Source organism: Protopterus annectens, chromosome 15.part0 (assembly GCF_019279795.1).
Source record: "Protopterus annectens isolate FY-2018-M chromosome 15.part0, PAN1.0, whole genome shotgun sequence".
NCBI classification, from domain to species: domain Eukaryota; kingdom Metazoa; phylum Chordata; order Ceratodontiformes; family Protopteridae; genus Protopterus; species Protopterus annectens.
The window spans coordinates 166,833,894-166,855,367 of NC_056749.1; the positions used below are offsets into that span (position 1 = coordinate 166,833,894).

General features: G+C 40.3%; 1 protein-coding gene across 3 annotated transcripts in view; it reads right to left on the bottom strand.

The window, feature by feature from the left end:
* Positions 1-21,474, bottom strand: part of LOC122790080 (ETS-related transcription factor Elf-1-like) — an 875,567-nt gene that overhangs the window by 96,103 nt on the left and 757,990 nt on the right. For all 3 annotated transcript variants that reach the window (XM_044057642.1, XM_044057643.1, XM_044057641.1), the window contains exons 3-4: positions 17,603-17,777; positions 8,404-8,511 (exon numbers count right to left, since the gene is read on the bottom strand). In XM_044057642.1, coding sequence (XP_043913577.1) covers positions 8,404-8,511; positions 17,603-17,777 — 283 coding nt within the window. The remainder of the gene's footprint in view (positions 1-8,403; positions 8,512-17,602; positions 17,778-21,474) is intronic.

Consider the following 21,474-nt stretch of genomic DNA (forward strand, 5'->3'; position numbering starts at 1 on the left):
CTTATCATAATGGTCAGTGATGTAATATACTGATAACAGTTGGGAAGATTCCCAGAGGCTAAAGAGCAATGGTTGGCTAGCTCTAAAAAATGCTGGCTATAGCAATCCCTTAAGATGGCTGCAACAAATAGTGCCCTGGCTCTAGGAGTAATGTTCATAATACTTGAAGAAGATATGGACATATGACGAAGTAGCTCCTTCCAAAATGGACTTGCTACAGCCGCCCCCCCCCCCCCAAGTCCATGGCTCTAGCAGGATGACACTGACATGCCTTAACAAAGTCTTTTCCAAGTAATGAGTAACAGAAGCAGGTGCAATGACCTAGCCATTTGGAGATGGCCTGTATGAAGACAAGCCTCCACTCCCAACCATTTTCAAAGGAAACTAAACTTGTCTAACTTCCTTACTCCATTAGTCCTTCTGCGGTACAACACAGGGAGGTGAATTCCATGATCAGATATAATTCTCTCACTAATTTGGGTATGAATCTGTGGTTAGTGTGAAGTGTTACCCCTAACCTTGTGAATGATGAGAAAGCGTGCTTTGGATATGAGGCCAACAGTTCTCAAACCCTTTCTGGCATAAGTAAAGACCACTAAAGATGTTTGTCCTAGTCACATTCTTGGGGAAGGGTACAGCAGCAGCTACTGACCATAACGCTGGCAATGTTAACTTTCTGCAGACACAGATGAGGGTCCACAGTGGAGAAAATTCCCTCTTAGGTGGCCTCAAATGCAGGACCCCCCCCCCTTAAGGAAATTGCTTTAATGATAATAAAGATAGGTCTCCCAAGACAGGTTGCTTGAAATCACAGACACAAACATACTATCACTGAAGTATAAGATGTTCCTTACCTGACTGCCCTCATGGCACAGAAGAATAAAGCCCTTACTGCAACCCAGATGACCTACACTTGATTAGCTGCATGGGAGCTGGGAGGGCCATAGGGGAAGGACTGGCATGAGTAGCCAATGTCTGCACACTCATCCTGGGGGAGGAAGGCAGCCTAAAGGCTCACTCCAATATGTAGCATTCGGGTATGGCTAGCTCCATTCTGCATGAGTGATGAGCTACTCAGTTGAGACTGCACGTGTGGGAAGAGCAGGGATTGTTGAACTGTTAAAGTTGCTGCAAGGGACCAGAAGGCCAGGACATAGGGTGCCAACATCACTGATTTCCTCACCAGCCCTGAACTAGGGCCAGTTTGAGCCTGGGGGAGGCTAAGGCAGGTCCACTAGGCCTGATGAACAAAGAAAGGAGTGTGGGGGGGGCAGCTGCAGGGGGGTATGCATCTATAAAGGTCTGTAAAAGGTATTTGATGATTATGGACAACTAATTGTGAGTAAAGTCCACAACCCCCCCTCTAAGACCAAAGGGAAGTATGTACTCCATTTTGCTGTACAAGACTCTGACATCCTTCCTTAAGGTATTGAGCTCATCTCTGGAAAACAGATGCCTAAACGGAGTGATACCTAGATCATCCAAGCTGCCAGCCTAAGGGTCTACAGGATGGGTTGTATAAGTGACCCCTTGCTTTGGGTCAGGAAGCTCACATGTTGAGGCAGCAGTATGGGCTCTCACCACTGTACTCTGTAGTATCCAGTATTACCGCAGAACAAAGAGAACTATGGGTAACATTTTTGTCTTGTCCTCCTTGGTCTTCTTTCATTACCCTGTGGGAAAATAAGGTGTAGAAAAAATGCACCTGCTCAACTTAGGGAGAATGCATCCGTTGCCCTGACCACTGTAGTTTTTGCCTTGTTGCAAAAACATTCTGTAGTTGCTGTTTAATGTAGAAGCTAAAATATCTATTTCTGGCAAATTCAACCTGTGAACCAATTTGAGAAATCCATCTGCTCAAGTGGTCTGCCAGAATGTTTTCCCATGAAGGGATGTACAAAGCCCTGAATGTCGTGTTCCCCACTGTTGACTGATGTGCCACACAGTGACGTGTTGTCTGTGAGGACATGCACGATCCCAGGTATTAAATATGTTGGGAGACTTTGACTGCATCATGTTTCTTACAGTTTTGAAGTGATTGGCTGGCCCAAAAGGTATTTGATAGATTAGATAGGAAAAGAAGAAGGATGCTTCATGCTCACCAAATGATTTATAAAAATCAGTGCATACCAAGATTATACATTCCCCATTCTAAAGGAGAGATGGGCCTCCTTGAAATTGATTATATTTAAAGATCTGCAATCATGGGACTCCACACATATCTGCTGACCTCACAAGACCCAAACGTAGTGAAAGTTTTGAAACATGAGGAGAATAAATCTAAGATGACTTCTCTGCTTAATTTAGCAGAAGTATATTGCATCAAGCAAGAATGGAAATCAAACCAGAAGTGGATAAAAATCAGGCAGCAGCTGAATGTGCCAAAAAAACGAAAGAATATAAGGTGAAGGACCAGACGAGAAGGCAAGAAATGTGGAAAAAGCATAAATATAGTTGCAAGTATAGAAAACCTCTGGAAGACCCTTATGTTGATCAGGAACAAATGCAAGAATGGTTAAGGAGAGACTAATTCAAACCAAGAGATGAAAGGTTAATACTGGCAAGCCCACTATAGTGGGCTATGTACATGTTGGTTTACAAAGTCCATTGAATGTGTGGGAGAAACGGACAAATGTAGGTTTTGTAAAACAGAACTGGAAACAGGTTGCAACATACTAATGGCAGAAGGACTGTATACTGAAAGGCATAATAATGTGGTTAGACTGTTGCACAGGGGATTGTGCAAACATTATGGTATTGAAGTGGCCGAAAAACACTGGAAACATGAGCCACAAAGCATCATAGAAAATGATTGCTTTGTATGTCATTATTACTGTATGTCCTGCTTAGCTGGAGCTTTTCTCTCTGGGTCGCCACTGAAAATGGGCTACTGGCCCAGTCGGACACTACCCGGTAAACAAATGTAAATAAATTCTGGTAAATCACTGCGGAATGACGTCACTAAATAATGATATACATTTGAATTTCTGACTTCATATTCTTCAGAAAATGCATGCTAACATGAATCCTGTTATTCTATCAACTTTCTAAGCATGTGACAGCAATATTTAAAAACTGTCTCTATTTTGCACCTTTTATTCCTCCCATTATTTTATGCTTTGTGCAGACTTCTTAAGCTAAGAGGTTGAGAGGAATGGACTGCATAGTTTTCCACTTTTTTTTCCAGCTTGTTAAACTCCTGTTCCACAGGGAGAAGTAAAAAGCAGCTCCTTTTCTAGAATGTGCTTTCACATAATCTGATAGGTGCTGCGTCCCCAAGCAGGCGTGTCTTCTAATGTCTGATGCTACTGCAGCCTTCCTGTATTATGTACCCTTAGCAACATAGCCACGCTTTGTAGAGTGCTTGGTGGGGGTTGCACGAGTCACTTTGTCTCTCGGGGTCTTGTCTTCTGTTTCCTTATCCTTCAGCTGGGGCAGTAGTATCCCCCTGTGGGGATTATGTATGAGTTTGGTACTTAACAGCCCTGAAGGCCAGGGTGGCAGAAGTACAAACTTTCCTCCCACAGTAGTCAATTTTCTTACTTTCCCTATCACTGGCAGGTGGGTCTTCTACTTAGAACATTAGTAGACCCCTCTTTCTGGAATGAGCAAACACCATAGTTGGTACATGTAGAAATCCACAACACTGTAAAAGCAGTCTGGTTTCCTATTAACAGGAGTCTGGTTCCACATGCTGTACTAAATGCAATGGCCAAGGTGTCAGTCACTGCTGAAGTAGCTAAGTGTTTTGTCTCTCCAACTCAGAAGTTCCCTGTATCCTTTTCTTGACACTGGAGAAGTCCTTAGATTCCTATTTTAAGTGATTCTTCATGCTACTGATGTTATGAATAAATTGGAAATCCTGTGGTGGGGAATCAGAGGATAAGGTGTCCTCAGAGTCTATTTAACTATGAGGCAATGACATCTTATCTGTATAGGCCAGTTCATCGGCTTCTGAGTCAAAGGAATCATATGCCTCTGAGTGTGAGGGTTCCCTTTTTCTTTTTTTGAGAGGGACCCCTGACACTACTCATTTATCTTAGAATGACTGCAGGTTCTTAAGGAATAACACAAAGTCCTAAGCCAGTTTCATCAGGTCCTGAAACAAGACCTTGGAGGGGGATGGGAATGGTCCCACCCATTCACGTTGAGGCAAAATGGCAGGCATTCTAACCTTGGATGTCTTGGCGCTGCTTCTGCAGCTGTGGCCATTTTGGGGGTCTGGTCATGGGAGGACACTGACAAACTCTAAGATCCACTGATGACCTTGAGAACAAGAACCAAGAGAATTCTACCCTTGCACTTGGTTATCAAAAGACCACAGTGCCACATAGAGGCATCTGGACCAACCAATGGTTGAAGGGTTTTGGTTTGGGAGTAAGTCCTTTCATCAAGGTTGCCTCCTTAACGGAGTCATCAAAGGCTTTATCGGATGCTCCAAAAGCAGCTTACTGGATCAGATACCTTCAAGCCTAGCACTGTCTTTCAGACTCCAAAGGTACATCATCAGCCTCCTAAGATTCCATCTCTTGTGGGCACGTCTCATATTTACTGAGTGGAGCATTCACAGATGACTTGTCTGATGTCACAGCTATCCTGGATGAGGCATGCAACCTTTTCAGGTTCATGCAGTCCTAGATATTTCGCTCTCCATGTCATCATCTTCTGGTTGAAGCTAACACAATGGGGACAAAAGTAGCCCACGCAAAACACACTGATTACAGAAGTGTTTGTAGAGTATTTGTCCATGTTCTACATGCAATGTATTATCGACTGTATAGGTTCATAGGTGTTTACTAGGCTAATGACCAGAAGGGCCTTTTTAAGCCTAGTCATGCATCCCAAATCTCTGACGAGTTCTGATATCCTTGATAAGTGTAAGCATAGGCCTGGGAGATGAACCATTTACAGGTTACATGTTTGCATCAGAGACATAGGTGCCAAACCAGGGATGAATTTCCAGTTTCCCATCCAATTGTCCAAGTTGCATTTGAACTGTATTAGGGAGGAACTCTGCTTCACATGGATGGGGAGCCTGTTCCACAGATGGGGTAATCTCTGTGATACATACCTATCTCTTCAGCAGGTCCTATTTATATTACAGACAAGGTTTAAGTCTTTAGAATGGGTAATTCTGGTACTGTTTGTTTTGTGGATATGTAGTAGGCCCATCAGAGTGGGGTCTGACAATGCCCTGTATGCCAGGCATAGATCTCCACCCTCAAAAGCTTGTAGGAGACAGAATACATGGATAGGGCCTTGAGGTGCTCAGCATAGGACATATTACTTATGCCCAGTATTCTTTTAGTGAGGAACCTCTGTGGACATTCCAGTTGTTGGATATGCCTGGATGGGTACATAACAAAAGGGGGGAATGTACTCAATGATAGGTCTGATGAATGCTGAACACAGTGAAACAATGACTTCCTTGGATACAGATGCCATACCTTTGTTTATAAGTTGCGCAACACAGAATGTGATGATCAAGGGCTAGATTACTATCTGTGTGTGTCCTTAAGTCCCTGACTACTGGGTCAGCTCTAAGGGGTGTGTTGCTAATATGACAGTTACCAGGGATGGATGACTTCCGAAAGGATACTGTAATGCATTTATTGGCATTTAATTTTAGTCCATGACTCTGACACCAGTTGTTTGTCTGTGTCAGCCCCTCCTGGAGAACATTTGTGTCAGTGTGAGATTCAATGACAGCTCCTAATTTGCAATCATCTGCAAATTTAGTCAGCCAAAGACCATTGACATTGGCCTTGTCTTCTGAGAAGTAAATGCCAAAAAAGAGTGGTTCAAGGACTGATCCCTGAGGGACTCCACTTATGACTGGCTTCTTTGTAGAGGTGGACTCCCCAATTCTAACTTCCTGGGTTCTGTTTGTGAGCCAGCTGGCTATCCACTGGGTGACATATGAGTTTGTACCTAACCTCTTGAGTTTGTCAACAATGCCTGAGTGGGGTATTGTGCCAAATGCATTGGTCAGGTCAAGGTAGGCAGCGTGAACGATGTTGCCCTCATCCATTGCTTTGGTGACCTTCTCAAAGACGTCCACCAGGTAGAGTAGGCATAATCTGCCCTTTATGAAACCAAACTGGGTTGGGTCCAGTGTCTGGAGGTTTTACTATATCTCTACTGATCATCTCCATGATAATTATTTCCCTGGCTTTACATATAAGAAGACTTATGGGTCTGTAGTTTCCAGGGTCTGTATATGGCCCACCTTTGTTGTGCAGAGGGATGACTGTTGCCTTTCTCCATTCACGAGGCACAAAGCCTGTTTGGAGGCTACAGTTAAATAATAATTCCAGAGGCCATGATAGGTGTTTCATGCTATTTTGAAGGCATCCTGGGATATTGTCTGGGCCCACTGATGCAGTGTTCTTGGTCTTAGAGACAGCATTAAGGACCTGTTCCCTAGTGATAGTAGGGGAGTTATATTTGATGATATTTCCTGATGGAAGGTTGAGGGGGAGAGGGGAATATAGCTGGAGCTGAATTTATCAGCCAGGAGGTTTGCTATATCTTCTGGCTCAGTATAGGCGGCTCTATTTACAATGAGCTCTGCATACACTTGAGTATTGCCTTTGAGGGTTGCGGACATAGCTAAAGAATGCTTTGTGGTTGTCCTTGGCCTGGGAGGCCAAACTTAGCTCAAATTTGGCCTTGCTAGACTTTTTGTCCTCTGAGTAGTTTGCTTAGTTTAGAGTGCTTTTATCCTGCTGGGTGCTGCACCTCCTAATTTTTGCCATGATTTTCTTCCTCCTGTTATATATCTGACTGATTTTGTGATTCCACCACGGTGACTTGTTTTTTTGAGTTAGTTCTGTACTTCTTCCTGGTGGGTACAGCTGCCTCTACACAGCTGTTAACATGCTTGTACACTGTTTGTGTGAACAGTTCTGCATAGGCACAAGTGTTCTCAGGGTTTAAAGGGGCTTGAAATTTTGGTAGGTTCTCACTTAATAGCAGGAGGTTAGCCTTAGAATAGTTCCGAAATATCCCCAACTTACCTGGGGGTCCAGGTTTTATTTTTACTTCAAAGGAGACCATTTCGTGGTCTGACCTTACCAGGGAAGGCATTACAGTAGGGGCTGTGCATCACTCTCCCATATTAGTGAGGACCAGATCCCATATGGTTGCACCCCTGGTTGGTGTAATATCTGGTCCAAGGAGTTTGTGTTTACAAAATCCAGGAATTTCTGTGCATGTACGTTTCATGTCGTACAAGGACTCCCAGTTAATAGTGGGGTAATTAAAGTCACCCATGAATATGGTATTGGGTTGGATGGTTAGTGTTTCTAATAAGTTTAAATACATGGTATGGGTTTCCCGGGTCATAGAGGGGGACCTATAGCTTGCAAGGAACTGGTACTGGATTTTACCTATGGTGATTTGAACATGGAACAGCTCAAGTGCATTGTCCTGTTTGACCAGCCTTGAAGTAGATTTATTTTTGATGTAAATAGAGATACCTTCCACCTTTAGTCCCGGCCTGTGAAGTAGCTGGTCTAAATGTGTGGAAGGCATTATAACCCTGTACTGCTGGTGTGCTGCCCATGGCTTTAAACCATGTGTTTGAGACCGTACAGACATCTGCATTCTCTAGAGTAAAGACAGCTTCCAGGGAGTAGTGTTTTTTGTTTAGGCTCCTAGCATTGAGCAGTAATACCTTTAGATTTTCTTGGTTTTGATTTACGTCAGAAGTACTTTGTTTGGCATTGCCTAAAAAAGGCACTATGGGGGAAGACAGTGTTTTAGCTAATATGCGAAAGCCAAGAGGGGATAGGTGCAGACCATCCCTGGCAAAGCAGTGTGATCTGCTGACCATCTTTTTCCATGCTGACAAATGTTGCACCCCCTTAGAACGACACCAGAAACAAAGCCAATTATTAGTCATTCATCTTTTGCTATATTCTGATATGTACATTCTCTGACACTTTAAATCTCTTTAACTTTTAAAAATGCAAGGAAATAATTTTATCTCAACTGGGCTACATATTTCCTGAAAACCAGGTTGTACTGATGGACTGATGACACTTTATTAACTCACTTCAATCATGTCACATACTGTTGCAATAAAGAACTAAAGAAGGCATGGATGTACACGCAGATGTCCAACCCAGCCTAGATGGAGAAGGATATGAAGCTATGAAAGTTGGGCCAGACATCTGGCCTTTTGTAACACACATCTAGTGCAGCAGTGAATAATATGGTGAACATCCTTCAGAGACCATATAACATTGCAGCTGTGAGGGAGGAGATTGATAAAAAATGTACTTTACAAGAGAAGATCAGTTTAGCAAAAGATTGTACTGTTAAAAAAAAAAAAAAAAAAGATTAGTTCAGTTTTGTATTTGTGTTTTGAAAACTGCTAACAACTTATAAACTACTCACACATCCTCTTTTCATCTAGGATGTTATTCGGTGACTCCATATTGAGAAGAGCAGCGGCTGCTTCTATAGTCTCCATTGTTTCGTCTGAATCTTGGCATGAAGATTCGACTATGAGGGGGACAAAACAGTGAAGAACAGGTGAGACACTGCATGCTAACAGTACTGCTGTTTTAATAATGTATAACGATTTTAACTTTATTTACGATACTAGGCCGAATATGAGGTTTAGCAATGGGAGAAAAAAAACTCAAAACATAAAACAAGGAACTGCAGTATAAAACATTGCCAGCAGAGGGAGAACACTGCTCAGGAATTACTCCACGAGAAAAAACAACGCTGCTTTTTTTACATTAGTAGCTAGAGTGAGAGAGATCACACACGGTGTATTTCTTTTACTACTATATTTTTTAAGCTGTCAGAGGACTACTGTAGGAGCAAAACCAGTAGCTTGGCATGCATGTTTAGTAGCTTTCTGTAACCACTGACCTTTGTTTACTGGTTCTCCAACATCACTTCTAGGCTATATATATATATATATATATATATATATATATAATTACAGAAAGACCACATATAGACACCAGTTTATCTTCTAAACAAAACATAAAAACATTCATGTCAAAAGCTTAAGTGGACAAAGTAACATTTAGCAGACAAATGAGGTTATCTTAGATCATGACCACAAAAGCTCAGAATTAGTCTAGTCTCTCGTGTTTAAAGTTATTCAATATGCTTGAGTTGTTGTGTTGTACATGCTAGTCTGATATGCAGAAAGTTTTTGTGAGTGCTAAGTTAAACTTATACTGGCCACTACAAATGCAGAATCAAGATAATGTTGTCGGGAATTTTACAAAGCCAATGGAAAAAATGAAGCAATCGGAAAAATTCTGTCACTATTTTTCATAAATCAGTTCAATTCAGCTGACACGTTTATGCTCAAATAGTTACGCAGCAGGTTTAGTCACAGACTGATTAAACTCTTGCTCAAGTCCAGTACTGGGATTTGACCAGATTTGCTCATTTGGTTTGTTTCTAATTTCATTTTTTTCCTGGTCAAAGGTTTGCCATTCACAGACCATCAGGGTTGATCACAGCCAGCACTGCCTGGAAGTACAGGAAAGCCTCAAGTCCCCATACTGCACTTACACCAAAATGGGAATTTAACTCCATTCTCCACAAGAAGAGGAGGTAGGACATGAAGTGTTCATACTACTTCCAGACCACCTTCGTTAGGGTTACCACCTTTCCCACTTTGTGAAGGACAATCCCTCTTTAGGCAGTTGTGTCCTGCAAAAGTATTGAAAAAATGGCAAATGTCCTGAGATTTTAGGACAAAAATATTTCCTATATTTTATGTAATAGTTGAATAAAACAGTTATTCTGTATCTGAAGCACCTAAATGTTATAAGAAACAGAATAAGCAACTAGAATGCTATAAGAATAAGCTTTTATTTAGGCAAAAAAGTGAAGTTCTGTCCTTTGTACTAGCCATGGGTATGTTTTGCTCTGCAAAATCTGACGTTTGTACCAAAGATGTCCCACTTTGGGAATTTGAAAAGGTGGTAACCCTAACCTCAGTGTATAGTTTGACCACACAACAGTCCACTGACATCCACTGGAAGGGTCTCTTCTCAGATATGTGCCCCTTAGTCCTAGAAGGAAAGCTTTACTAGATGGAAATCCTTCTCAGTCCCAAATGGTCTTCCAGCAAACAGAAGTACACCGGCATTTCGGAATGCAATCAAACTACTGTGCTTCAGCCATTTTTTTTCTTGCGAATGATAGGTTGCATAACGCCATGGCATTATACAAAAAAGGGCCTCTACACCTAAGTGGTAAAGATCCCATGCATGCAAGTGTATGACAGACAAAATGGCAGTCAAGTTCAAACCAAAGAGTAAATACCATGCTGTTAGTAAGCTTTATACTGACACCAGGAGGCTCAAAGTTTTGATGCAAAACATGGCCGTAGCTGGAATTCAAATGGCAGATGCACGAGGCAAGTGAGCCAGAAACTGAAAAAAATGACTGGATGCAGTCTTTGAAGGCATATCATTAATTCATATAAACAACATAACCTTCCAAAGCATATCCAGGTGACTAGACAGCACACACAAATTGTGATCTTCCCTGAACAGCAAAATAATGTTCCGCCTCAATTCTGTACAACCAGGAGACATTTTGGGGGGAGTTTTGTTTCATGCATTTTATATAAGACCTTCTGGAGTCAGACATAAATATGCACCAAGGAGTTAAAACACAGGACTACAGTACATGGTCTTGGTACACAGCTTGTATCATCACACTGACAAGGGAGACTTGCAAGTAAAGCATGGAAACTCAGCCGATTTACTTAATCCATTATGTGCTTTTGTTAGGCACATATAAACTACCCTCCAGTCACACAGAAGGGTATGAATAGTGCAATGCAATTTATTCTGCTCTAGATGCAAAGGGGTTCATTTACAGGAATGCTATAAATAACAAAGTCAAAGTAAACTTTATTGTCATTTAGAACTACACACGTGTAGCCTAGACAAAATCTTGTGCATCAGCTCAATTCTTGAGATTACAAAGGAAAGTGAAGCAACATATACAAGTACAGGAATAAACATAACTAACAAATAGAATACTACTCCCAATATATGCAAGAAAGAGCAGGGATATTTACCAATGCTCATATATGAAAAGAATACCCTTCTCCCCTGACTTAAATTAACTATCCTATTTGAAGTAATACAAGACACTATAGATTGAAATGCCCAAGTTATTTGTCTAATATTGCACTTGAGTGAGTTAAATAATACTGACTATGGATATAACAGATATTGCACTTGTATTGCACAAATAAATTGTGTGTCCAGACCCCTGGGGCTAGTGCCAGAGTTCAGAAGTCTAATCGCTGTTACTGAATTTTTTATTCCTGCAGCGGGTGCTGTGATATCTCCTGCCTGATGCCAGATGCTTAAACAGCTCATGCGCAGGATGTGTGTTCTCCTGTATTATTTTGGGGTCTATATTACATTGTCAACCGCTTAGGTTGTCTAACGCCTAAACGTCAACACCTAAACGTTGACAACTTAAAATCACGAGAACACCTTCAATGACTGAAGAAACGTCAAACTGGCATGAAATAATAGTTCAAAGGCTTTAATTGTATAAAAATCCACAGAAAGGTTATTTGATCATTTAATGCAAGGTGCAATTAACAAAAAGTTATATAACTACTTATATGTGGATAAGCCCAAGACCCCAGTTATATTTGGAATACCTAAGGTTCACAAAGGGTTGGACCCTTTGAAGTTTAGGCCAATAGTTTCTGGTGCTGGTAGCATTACAGAACCACTGGGAAAATTTATTGATCAAACTGTAAAAAGTTTGTAACTTCCTTAGAGCATGTTTGTAGAGACTCATGGGAATTTCTTAAAGGCATTGAAAGGGGTCTCTACAAACCCACTTGCTTAATGATAACCATCGATATTGTGGAGTTATTTCCGAGTATCCCACATACTGGTTTAGAATGGTTCAATGAGGTATTGGCCACACAATCTGGTTTGGGAGCTAATACAGTGATGTTACTAGTGGAATTTATGGAGATTGTTCTTCGGAACAATTTTATCTATTTTAATGGAGAAATATTCAAACAAAGAAATGGGGTGGCAATGGGTACTCCTTGCGCCTCAGCGTATGCAAATATTGTTTTACATTATTGGGAGAACAGATTTATTTTTACAACTGATTGGGCTAAATATATTATCCATTATAAACGCTTTTTGGACGACATTTGTATTTTGTGGGATGGTAGTTTAAACAAATTCGAGGAATTTATGACGTATATTAACATGTCTACACAGTTTCTTTCTTTTACACATAATGTCAGTAACGACAAGCTTAATTACCTGGATGTAACACTCCACACAGACTATGCCAATAATTTTTTTCAATCTGAAATTTATAGGAAAGCCACTTTCTCAAATTCTTATTTGCATTTTGAAAGTGGCCATCCTTTCCATCAGAAAAAAGGAAAAATAAAAGGACAATTCATTCGGGCATCTAGAATGTCCAGTACAGATGAATTGTTCCTTAAAGAGGTTGATACATTAAAAAGGTTTTTTGCAGAGAGAGGTTATCCAATAAGTTTGATCAATAAACTGGCTCTAGAAGTAATTACTAATAGGGAATTTAAATATTACCCATTATTGGGCATTGGACAGCAGACAGTAGAGAAAACAGTACAGTAAGGCAAATTTGAGCCAAATAGCACGTTCATTTATACATTTACTAAGGATGCTGAATATTTAGAATCAACTGTGTTAAAATATTGGCCAGTATTGACACTTGAGGAAGACGTGCGTAACGTGATACCTCCAGAGCCTAGTTTTATGAAAAGAAGGGACACAAACTTAAAAGGTTTATATGAAGGTAAAAATCGTGGTAGAAATCAGACATCCACTTCAAGGTTGGGTACATTTAAATGTGGAGCCTGTAGCCAGTGTCATTTTATTTTAAATGATAGCAATTTACATATTCATTCAAGAAAGTTTAGGTATCATCCGAGGGGTAATTTTAACTGTGGAACTAGAGGAGTAGTATATTTAGGGGTCTGTACACAATGCTACAGTTTTTATGTAGGGAAGACTGAAAGACCCCTAAGACGTAGAATCTATGAACATCTATATAAGGTAACTAAAAAGAAAGACACCAATGCCTTTTATAAGCATTTTACCCAGTGCCCTAACATGCAGTTAAAGTTTTTGGTCTTGGAACAAGTTTTGCAAGACCAAAGAGGGGGTGATTGGAAAACATTTCTCGAAAGTAGAGAACTACTTTGGCAACTAAGGTTAGATGCTTCAAAACCCCCTGGTCTTAATGACAATGTCATTATTAAAAGTATTGTTAGGATGAGAAGAGCAAAAGTATGAAAATGTTGATATATATTTATTATAACACATTTACTATAACATATTTTTTATGATAGCACATTTTAAATTAAATTAACTTGTGGTTACATTCATTTTTTAGTTAAACATTATATATGGTATGTGCAATTAATGACATTTTTCTAAGTTATTTGTTCACTATGTAATGTCTTTTTAAAAAGTTTTTAATGAGAGTAATTATTTATAATTAACTATCATGTGACTGTATCTAATAGTATATAAGAAAGGTTGCTTTAACTTTTTGGTATCTTGATAAAGCCAGGTATTAGTCAGGTGAAAGCGCTTGATTCAACATTTCTGTGGATTTTTATACAATTAAAGCCTTTGAACTATTATTTCGTGCCAGTTTGACGTTTCTTCAGTCATTGAAGGTGTTCTTGTGATTTAGTTTTGGTTCGTAGCTACAGTTTTGAACTTAAAATCACGAATGACAGTTTCCAGGTAGGAAAACAAAGCCGTTGGCCAAAGTAAAAAAATAAATAAATAAAAAAATTTTAAGCATAAATCAAGTGGGGGGGCTGTGTCCCCCACACCCCCCAACTAAATATACCAACTCTGAGATCGCTCTGCATTCTAAACAGGGCAAAATCCACGTAATGGCCAAACAACTTGTTTCCCTGTGTGGAAACAGCCGTTTGTTATTTTAAGTTGTCGACGTTTAGGCTTTTGACAACCTAAGTGGGTGACAATTTCATAGAGACCCGTATTTTGGCGGCATTTTGGATGCTTCTTGCAGAATAAAGATGTTGTATCAATGGAAGACCAGAACCTGTTACCTTCTCTGCAGCCCTCACCACTCTTTGTAGTGCTGTCCTTTCTGTAACTGTGCAGTTTCAAACCCACCCTGTGAAGCTGCAGGTAAGGATGCTCTCTATTGCACCTCTTTGGAAGGTGGAGAGAATATGAAGAGGAAGGTTAACTTTTTTTCAGTCTTCTTAAAAACTGGAGGCATTGGTGCGCTTTCTTGACTAGTTGGTTGGTGTTTCCTGACCACAAAAGTTCCTCTATGTGTACGCCCATGAATTTCGTACTCTTAACCCTCTCCACACTCTCACCATTCATCCAGAGCACTGGGTGGTTTGTTCTCCTTTTCCTGAAGTTGATGATAATCTCTTTGGTCTTGCTTACATTCAGGTCAAGGTTGGTCCCCCTCACACCAACTGATCAGAGATGCCACCTCCTCTCTGTATGCCCTTTCATCCTCCTTTGTGATGAGCCCCATGTCTGTGGTGTCATCAGCAAACTTGATGATATGATTGGACTTGTGCTTAGCATAGCAGTCGTGGGTCAGGATGGTGAATAACAGTGGGCTGAGAACACATCCCTGTGGAACACCAGTGTTAATTGTAATGCACTTTGATGTGTTCTTACCTGTACACACCCTCTGTAATCTCTCAATCAGGAGTCCAGGATCCAGTTACGGAGATGTTTACTGATTCGTAAATGTGTCAGTTTTTATGTCAGCTGCATTGGTACCACCGTATTAAATCCAGAGCTGAAGTCTATGAGCAGCATCCTCACACAGTTGTCTTTGCTCTCTAAATGCTGAAGGGAGATGTGTAGTGCTACTGATATGACATCAGCCATGGATCAGCTCTGTATGCAAACAGCTCAGGGACAAATTCAGGAAATAGGCATGATAAAAGATGCTTTTTGATCAGCCGCTCAAAACATTTCAGTGGATGTCAGAGCAACTGATCTGTAGTCATTAGGGCTGGAGGGAGTGGTTTTCTCAGGGAGCGGGATGATGTTAGTGTCCTTGTAGCTTGAAGGTACTTTTGCCATGGCAAGAGAGATGTTAAACATTTCCTTGAGAAGCGCTGTGCAGAGTTGATCAACACAGCCTTTTAACACCTTTCCCAGTATGTTGTCTGGACCAGCAGCCTTCCTGGGGTTCACTCAAAACAGCAGTTTGCAATTCTTCAGTTTTGATCACACAGAAATGGCTAGATTCAGTGCAATGTGTCAGTTCATCTTAAACACACATTTTTTACCTGCATAAATACAAACTGCACTTTATGGTAAATGTATATAAATGGTTGCAAGGAAATTGTCCTCTGACCCTTAATCTGTTTTCTTCAATGGACAGTTGTTGGTTAAATTATGCATGGGGTCACTATTACATTACTCCAACAACAGTTTAGCATTATATCCCTGTGATCTGCACTGTTGTGTATAAGGCGATAAAGAAAAAAATCAGTTTATTGGACACTAAGGGAAGGACACATCATTCTACATCAGAAACATTACCAATACCTACATTTTCCACTGGAAATGTCTGTCAGCTCTAGGCTGCATGAACCTTTTCACAGCAAGCAGTTGATTTCGAAATGCTTGAAAGAGTAATACTTCTAATACAGTTTTTTCTGCTTGACTCAGCTGGGAACAGAATATCAAAAAACAAGCATTAGACTATTTTTTTACTTAGATACTTAACATTAGAAAATTAATTTTCTATTTTTTATTTAGCTAGTGAGCTAATTTTTATTTACAAAGTCGAGTTCTAGAACTGCTTTAAGTGCAAAGTACAGGACCACCCACGCAACCCTATGCCATCAATTTATTTTACTTCTGCTTTTATAGCTGCTTGCCTCCTGAATGACAGGTTACTTATTTAACACTATTTTCTGTTAACTTGGTTAGCAATCTCATCCAAGGACCTTTTTCAGCTACCACCCAGGCCAAAGTCATGAGAAACACATGTGTAACATTAATCGGACAAAAAACAAGTTAAAATAAGACTCTGCGATATAGTCATAATTAGAATGAGGTGGTGTGAACATTGACACATATTTGTAGAAATGTACAGTCAATATGGACATACTTGTAGAGATTACGGAACCCTATTATCCAAGTCGTTCCTTTTTCCAGAAAATAAACGATCACCATAGACCCTGAGACAATAGATTATGATCAGAGAACCACATTATGTATTTGAGAAATTTATCTCAAGAAATTCACGAGAGTGAAGACTGAGATGTGAATTTCCTGGCATCCATCTTCAATAACACACACTAACTGGTAATGATAATAGACCAGATCATAATGTTTTGTAAAACATGAGGAATTTTAGCTTGCCCCTAAGTGGTACCACCCCCTAAAAAGGGCTGTGTGACAGTGCAAGCTCTATGACCGTTTTAACCCTGTTGGATTACACCTGCACTTCTCTTCTTCAATGCCTTTTATATGACACTGCATGATGTGTTAACTGGTCTGCATCACTGTTAACTGGTAACTGGGTTTCTAGTCCTGTACTTAATGTGACTGTTCTTCGTGTGTCGGCTTGAGATGTGCAGACAGCTTTTAAAGCTGTCCATTTCTGGCACTTATGCTGTGTAACTGTCATCGCCATGACAAGATTCATATGTAGGAACCTGGCCATAAGAAGCCTGTTATACCTATGTTCTTGCCTACGTACTTCACAATTCAGAGTGCAATAAAATAACTTACTTATGTCAGACAAGGTGGTCCATGTACTGCAACCAGAATAAACACCTAAACTGACAATTAAGGAACCCCATCTTATACACACACACACACTCACACACCATCTCTCTCAAACACACACAACCACCACCCCCCATCTCTCTCAAACACACACACACACACACAACCCCCACCCCACCATCTCTCTCGAACACAGAAGCGCACACATACACACACAAAACCCCCACCCCCCATCCCTGGAATGATGGCTGGAGACAGAGAAGAAATATACCATCCATGACCCACCGAGACTTTACTTGATAACAGAAATAATAAAGAAAATACAACTTAATATTCCAGTATTGCAAATACCTCTTCTTTGGTCTGTCCTAGCTATTGCTAGAAAAGTTACAAGTAAAAACTGGAAATGCAAAACTACTCTCTTTTACTAGTGAATTTATCTGTCAAGCCAGAACTGTTTGTAAAAATGAATTATCGACCATAAAAATGAGAACTAGAAATGTAACTCGTCCACACATAGCCTGGCAGGAATTTAATGATCTATTAGAAAAGTACTAATGGCTTTGTGTATATAAGTCCTGTTATGGACTTTTATACATAGTTTTGTTTTATTTTGTTTCAGATTGTTGAATTATTGTTGAAATATGTAAAATCAAATGAAATCTTTAAAAAAAAAAAAAAGAAAAGAAAATACAACTTAAATGTGACATGATTTGGCAAGACAGACTCCCTTCTGTCCATGATTCTAAATATTTTTACTACAATCACTCTTTGTTTAAAAAAATGTTCAGAAGTCAGTTAAGAACTGATACCTGATAACCCAATGCTTCCACCAATGATCTGCTCCTCAGCTACGTCCAATGAAGTATCTGCCATGATTCCAGGGGGAGGAGCATCATCTGCATCTAATCCTGAATACACATGTAGTAGGTCTGTCGAAGGCACCTGTTCAACGATCACAGCAGGAAACACAGACGGGTCATCCAGCTGTGTACAAGGGAGACAAAAATTAAGGAAAATGTGGTTAGCACAAAATCACAATATGCTACTGTGAAAAAAATGCTAAAAGAATTAAACAGCTTAGTAGAACGTCTATGCAACAAAAACAGATATTCACATGCAGTTCTGCTACAATCAGCACTTCTGTAATTTATCACAGATAATCTATGGTATTTGGAAAACACCAACTTGTCTTCGGTTTTTAAACCACGTTCCTTGGGTTGGGTAATGAAGCAAACTAAATGAGATCTACAGTTATTATAAGCTTAAAGAATTCTGTAAAATACAGCATGTGTATTTTAGGTGGGAGTGGCACAAGTCAACAATACGCTGCCTCACTCTGTGTGTTCCAGTCTGACACTGGGTAATGTCTACCTTCTAAGAGATCGATAGAGTAGTATGACACATATGAACTTGACAAAAACTTGACCAGGGTACTGATCTCATCTATTGCTCATTTTTCTCAAAAAACATATCTTCCCACTATGCCGTTGGGTATTAGAACCATTCCAAAACCACATAGCTGCCAGCAAAACAATAAGGCAGATGAGTTTCTTCAATATGTTTCCACTTCTCTCTCTTGAAAGTGAGCTATCAGTACATACTGGTATTAATACTCCATCCATTCTCAAACAAGGTGGTGCTTCCCAGACTCTATTTTGGGCCTATCACTTCTAAATCACCATTTAAATAAATAATATCCAAATAAATCTCAAATATCACAAAGTACTTGGCTCCTCATATGAAAAACTATGGTTCTTTTGCACATGTGTGAGAATTTTAACTCCATGCAGCATAACAATACACAATATGTTGCTGGCATAAAAGGTCCCTGAAGTGCTAACCTTTCACTTCTTCATCTCCAAACCGCATTGTACCATGTTGTCTTTCCTTCTCAACAGTTATTCTGCTAAGTTGTCATATCCTTTCTTGTTATTCCTTTGCAATTGCAACTTAAAGATGAACATACATGTACTGACTTCAGAGGTGACTGCAACATTTGCTGTGTGTATGAAGCATTTGCAGAAGCCAAGTAACTGTAGACTACAAGGGTTGAGACTGTGCTGAGCTATACTGGGAGATGTACTTAATAGTCCAGACACAGTGTGTTTTAAATCCGAGAAACTACTGAAATGTCATAGGGTGACAGCCAACTCAGTTGGACAGAGGGATGACTGAAATTAGGGGTACAGAGAATAGACAAGAGGGGGCTGGGATTTACTGGAGGAAGCTGACAAAGGAACCAAGGTATTGGGAACAAATAATTAGAGAAGCAAAGATAATAGAATGGGAATAGGCCAATAAGACATTTGGATTGCAGGCTAGTGATTGCCTTTCCTATCAGGGATTGATATCAGAGTATAGACAAACAAAAAGGGATAGGGGAATCCTCAATGAAGGACCTGCACTGGTTGAGTTTTTAGCTGAATCTAGAGCAGAAGATGATGTTAAAAAAAGAGATAATTAGTAGGGGATATAAAACATTGCACAATAACTACAGGAATCAATCAGAATAGGTCAGAAAAGATTGGGAAGACAAATTACATAAGCAATTCACAAAAAAACAATGGGGGGAAATATGTATGGCTCCCAAATATGCAACAAAGTATAGAAGATTTAGGTTTTTTGCTTGTAAGTGTTTGCATAGAAACCTTTATACCCCAGGCAGACCCCAAATAATTTTTGGAGGAAACTAGGAAAATGTGTTTTGGGAGTTTGAGCTAGCAGACATAAAAATTTCCCTGCAGAGTACTCGTCAGGAATACTAGGCAAGCAAATGAAAGTAACTAAGGAAATTATTTTTCTTTGAGCTGAGATACAGGATCTGAATTGTCTAGACATAGTAAGGCCTTGTTAAGTTTCATTATGGCTGGCAAAAAAGCAACTACTAGAAAATGGAAATCAAAATCTAAACCAACTACACGAAGCAATGAATATTGTAGCATGGATAAAAGATCAAGGAGGTGGGATATTTAGAAAATTGTAGGAGTAAATTACATAGAAAAAAAGTACAGTTGTGTACCTACCATAAATGTAGATGTTCGAGTGTACTCACTGTTGCAGTCATTACTCTTGGATTATCCTGCTGGTAGGCTACCCTCAGTTGGCCAGAATTCCAAAGTCTAGGTCCGGCGTTGGTTGCTGTCGCCTCTTCCCTGACGTCAGTGCGCTAGGGGTATAAAAGATGCAGCCAACGCCATTTTCTTCAGTTTTTCTTGCCCCAGATGCCAGGTGCCCCCAAATGGTAGGCTGAAAAAATATGCCAATAATTATGCACGCACAAAAATAACATTTCCTTCATCTACAAGCAAATACACTACATAGGTTGTATAGGATAGAGAAGTACAGATAAGTCCCAGCAAAGAAATGGGGGGTAGTGGGTGGGTAACCTGGACTGCAACAGTGAATACACTCGAACATCTACATTTATGGTAGGTACACAACTGTACTATGTTCATCGTGTTTCACTGTTGCAGTCATTACTCTTGGGTTGAATCCCAGAGCTGAGGATGGGTGGCTGGGCTAAATAGAATTAGGAGAGTCTATGAGGCCCTGCAGAACTGCAGTGGCAAAGCCTGCTCTGGATTTAGACTAAAGAGGTAAGTGGTAGTTCTTTGTGAAAGTGTGCACTGAACTCCAAGTTGCAGCCTCTAAGATGTCTTTGGTTGGTACTCCTCTGAGGAAGGCTGCTGAAGTGGCTGCTGCTCTGGTAGAATGAGGCCTTAGGCACTGATTTGCCATGCTGAAAATAGCAGAAACGGATGCAATGGCCTATCCATTTAGAAATAGTCTGTTTTGAGATAGCCTTTCCTTGTGATCCTGCAGCATACGACACTAAAAGTTGCTCAGTCTTTCTGAAAGCTTTAGTTCTGTCCAAGTAGAAGCGTAACTGCCTGTGTATGTCTAAAGAATGCAGAATTTTCTTACCTTTGTTCTGTGGATTTGGATAAAAAGGTAGGCAAGTGAATGGTTTGGTTGAGGGCCACACTGGACACCACCTTAAGCATAAATGTTGGGTTTGTCCTCAGAGAAACCCTGTCTGGATGAAAAATTATAAAAGGTTCCACAGCCATGAGTGTGTGTAACTCCGAGACTCGTCTTGCAGAGGTTATTGCTAGGAGCAGAGCTGTTTTCCAGGATAAGAATTTTATATCCGCTGTTGAGGCTGGCTCAAAAGGAGGCAGTGTGAGTTTCTCCAAAACATAATTGAGGTCCCAGGCCGGAATTGGTGCTCTCCTTGCAGGCCTAATGTTGTTGGCCCCTCTGAGGTACTGCCTTATTAAAGGATGAGAAAAGATAGGTGGTTCCGTATTGTAATGGGCTGAAATGGCAGAGGCATGAATCTTAATTGATGAGAAGGAAAGGCCTTTGTTCAGCATCTCAGTTAGGTATTGTAAAATCTGAGGGATATTTGGTACACACGTGTCAATGCCTTGTTCCTGGAATCTCTTCCATTTTTCTGCATACGATTTTCTGGTACTGGGCCTCCTGGCCTCCAAGATAACATCCACAACAGCTTTTGAAAGATGAGTGTTCTGAATGGCTACATTATCCACCATACTGCCAGACTTAAGGTCCTGAGTTGGCTGTGCAGAATCCGATTGTTTTGTTGGGTCAGCAAGTGAGATGTTTGAGGCAATATCCATGCTGGACCTTGAGACAAGCTCTTTAGGATTGGGTACCA